The sequence below is a fragment of the Trichinella spiralis genome, assembly GCF_000181795.1.
Source record: "Trichinella spiralis strain ISS 195 chromosome Unknown Scfld1692, whole genome shotgun sequence".
In the NCBI taxonomy this organism is placed as follows: domain Eukaryota; kingdom Metazoa; phylum Nematoda; class Enoplea; order Trichinellida; family Trichinellidae; genus Trichinella; species Trichinella spiralis.
Window position 1 is genome coordinate 2,465 of NW_003528631.1, and position 3,846 is coordinate 6,310.

At 40.0% G+C, this 3,846-nt stretch overlaps 1 protein-coding gene across 1 annotated transcript; it reads right to left on the bottom strand.

Annotated features, from left to right (window-relative positions):
- Window positions 1–1,293: 1,293 nt before the first annotated feature.
- Tsp_12438 (phorbol esters/diacylglycerol binding domain protein) lies at window positions 1,294–3,431 on the bottom strand. Its single transcript, XM_003368891.1, has 8 exons — window positions 3,419–3,431; window positions 3,086–3,261; window positions 2,361–3,035; window positions 2,093–2,225; window positions 1,857–2,010; window positions 1,692–1,795; window positions 1,405–1,623; window positions 1,294–1,343 (listed from the first exon to the last, which is right to left on the bottom strand). Exons 1-8 carry the CDS (start codon window positions 3,429–3,431, stop codon window positions 1,294–1,296), a joined length of 1,524 nt encoding a protein of 507 aa, XP_003368939.1.
- Window positions 3,432–3,846: the final 415 nt, after the last annotated feature.

A 3,846-nucleotide genomic window follows, 5' to 3' on the forward strand; every position in this document is an offset into this window, starting at 1 on the left:
GTTAATTCAGATTCGATGCAATACTATAGTCAGAACCGGAATAAATGACAAGAACCCTTTCCAGATAGATGGTAAATCACAGCCTGCTCGTAATGAGATAGCGCAAAGGAGGTGAAGCGTGATAATTTCGCGTATAGAGTAACTCATGAAACGACATCTACGATATGTCTTCCTCATCTTGCTGTCAGTTGGCGAGGGACGTGATGACTCATACGCTCATCCAATCAGAGAATCGAGCTAGAAAGACATGTATTTTATGGGACTTGTCCATTTGACGCTAGACATCGATTCACCATGAAATGGGTGGAGGAGGAAGGTAAATCTTTGAGCAATTCAAACCCAAAGTAAAACAGAAAATAATTATGTCCATAAAATGGAAAGTATTTTATGAAATAACGACAAAAGTGAATAATTATTTAAAAAAATTAAAATAACTATTTCCAAACATTACGTCAGCACTGATGACTACCGTACACTTCATCCGCACTTCCAGTACTACCGACAAAATTGTCTTCGTTTGAAAAATGCGACTCGGATCCCTGAAAATGAAACGAAATTCAATTCAACAATTTTTCAAGTAACAATACAATTTAATAATTACCATTTCAAGCAAATTTCCATCCGAACTGGAAACCAAAGTGCTCGTTTCACTTTCATTTTTCAACGAATTTTGAGAATCAACACTGCATCAAAACAAAAACAAAATATGCATTGTACTTATTAAAAATAAAATATTGCGAAATTTTCTCTTTTTTTTGCAAAATGTAATAACTATTTCAATGGCAAAGTGAAATCTTCTGCTCAGATGCAATTTTGCAGCTAAAAAAACCAACTAATCTATGAGAAAAAAAACAATCATCAATAAATAACACATGAGAAAAATTATCCACCATTCTCATTAAAAAATCACTAAAAAAACGAATGATCTGCTTGAAAAAAAGCCTAAAAAAACCAATCAAAAATGTCAATTAACAAATAAAACCCCTATTCGAAGTGGGAGAAAATTGGTTTCTCCAAATTACGGTCAAAATCTATAATCTCTTGGTTTTCAATTCTCTCTCCCTCCCTCTGACGACAACACTTCAATTTAATCAGTATTCAACAATGATTTTCAAATTCAATGAAATAACAACGCTTCTTCTTCAATCATAGAAAAAAAATAGCTACAATTTACACTTGCAAAATTAGCTCAAATTATTACTGCAAAAAATGAGATAACAAATCATTGGCGTATATTATGCACATTTTGGGATAAAAATTTTGAAAAAAAAAGCAAACCAAGCAAAATAGTGCTTACCAAGACTGCGAATCAATATTGATCAGTGGAACATCCGGTGTAAATTCTTCATTTGAATTTAAAAAAAGTTAAATGTAATAATAATAAGAGGTATGCAGAAAAATTACCGGTGAAAGAAAATGTTGGTCGTTGATGAGCAGCAAGTCCTGGAGAATAAATGACGCTGTTCACTACTGGAGCTGGTGTGGACGGTGCTGAACTGTTGCAGCTGCTTGAACTGGCCGAATCGAAACGATCCGGATAAGCGTTCAAAAAACTGCCCGACATCTGCCCCGATTGCATCAAACGTGGAGAACGCTTCTCCTCACCGTTCGAATCCCAGCTACCTGAATAAACAACAACAACAACAGTAATATTCAAATTTGAAAAAAAAAGTAAACAACTGTCTTTTCACCTTCGTTGCCCAAAACTAACAATTCGTAAATTTGTCGCATGCGTTTCGTAGTAAGACCACAAGTGGGGCCAATTTTATCCTTGCACTGGTTGTGAATTTTCATCCTGCAAATCAAATAAAAATTAATGAATCAATTAAAACAAAAAATTTTTCCACATCGCTCACTTGCAATCGGAACATTTTTCACCAGTCAAACCCAACGGCTTCAAACAAACATGACAATGGGACATGGACGGCTTCCACATGCGAACAAAACGATGGCTTATGTTGTGCAACATTCGCACGTTAGTCCGAGGTGACCGTGGAGGTATTTGGACCGCTTAAATTGAATTATTTTTTTTTTAAAAGACGCATTTCGCTTGAACATATTTGAAAATAAATAAATAAATTATGCATATTACTCGCATAACACGATTCGCAACCACTATCCGGTGACAAAGCCAACGTCGCGTTTCCACCACTGTTACAGTGTTGGAGTTGATGCTGTTCACAACAGTTTGTACTAGTACTGCAACAGTTGAGCACGGAGCTCGACTTGGATTTGACCGCGCAGTGGTACAAAGAACCGGAACGAACGCCGTAGCCGTAGCCGGTGCCGGCGCCGCTGACCACCGGATTGGCCCCGCCCCCGCTGCTGCTATTACCGCCGCCACCGTCAAAGATACCAACATCCACATCACCGGTACCAACGCCCAAATTGGTGACGCGTTCGGCAATTTTCGCGGATCGGATAATTTTCTTGGGCAAATTCGACTCGTGCGAACGGCTGCGAATCATGGTCACTTGGGCTGAGCCACCGGCGACCGCTGCCGAACCGGCCGTTGCCCATCTCAAACTGGGCGGTGGCGTGCTCGACGGCTTGACCGGTGGTGGTCTGTTTTCGTAAGTTCGATTCGACGTCGACGGAACCGGCAACGTGGCACCACTTCCACCATTCCACTCCAGGGTCGACAAAGTGGGCGTTGGACTTGCGGGCAAACTGACGCCCAATTTGCCCGGCGCCGACGGTCGACGACCCGGCTCGTCACTGTCGCGCTCCTGGTCGCGGTCCGCATCCACAGGGCGGAGCCGACGCGGCGACATGGCACGGCCAACGCCCGTCGGCCCAATCTGACCGTCGGAACGGTCGTAGCCGATCCAGGCGAGTTCGGCGTCGGGCAGTTCGTCCTTGGGTTCGGCGCCTTGACCAATCCAACGGTTCGTGTACCATCGCAAATTCTGAGTCGCCTTGATGAAGCGTCGACGATCTTCGCCAGTCACGTTGCAAGCATCGCAAAGCGCGTTCAGACTGTCATCGTCTCGACTCAACAGCTCGTCCAAGCTTTTCAAATCTTCCAACAAGCTCTAAGAATAATTACAGAACAACAAGATCAACTTTGTGCATTTCAAAACACTCGTCCAGTGATGCACAGTCTCGATAAATTACTTCGATATATTGGGGTCGCAAATTGACAATCTCCAGCCATAGATGCACCTCTGCGGAAGAATCCAACTTGCATGCCTCTTTGCCAGCCGAATTGACTTTCAATTTCAAATACAAAATCCGACTGATCAACTTCAACAATTTCCCCTAAATAAAATCAATTCAATCATCAAACGACATTTCATTCGTTTGTTAAATCGCTAATCACATTCTGAACATACTTTTATCACTGAACTGTTTTAAACAAAACGAATCAAAAAATCATTATCCCAAGCTTTCAAAGTTCACGCTAACGAGGAGTTACCGTTAACCGACATCGTATGCATATTCAACTTTCACTTCACATCACAATCGCTTTTACAGTAACAAATACAAATCAAATTAAACATTTATCATAACGTGATTGTTCATTTGAGTCAATCATTACGATACCTGAAGATAAATCAAAAACTTTCCAACATTTGACATCACTTTCCCTACCAAAAAATATTTATATATTTATCGAAATAATTTGTTGTTGAATACGCTTTACGAGGTGAAAACAAAAACATATGGAAAATCAAACCCCCTTATACAAACCCAAAAACTGACCGCATTAAAAAAGGAATTACATTTGCAGAAATAGTGAATAAAATTTTCATTTATTTTATTACAAATCTGACAGCCTTTTTAGTAGATCAAAAAACAACAACAATTAATTAATCACTAATGCAAAAAAAGTATAATTAATTC

Excerpts from the sequence above, each read along its gene's own strand:
- Tsp_12438 (XM_003368891.1), bottom strand. Across the intron at positions 3,036-3,085 it reads GACTGTGCATCACTGGACGA|AGCTTGTTGGAAGATTTGAA; the intron begins GTGTTTTGAAAT and ends AATTATTCTTAG. Across the intron at positions 2,011-2,092 it reads TTGCGAATCGTGTTATGCGA|CGGTCCAAATACCTCCACGG; the intron begins GTAATATGCATA and ends ATTCAATTTAAG.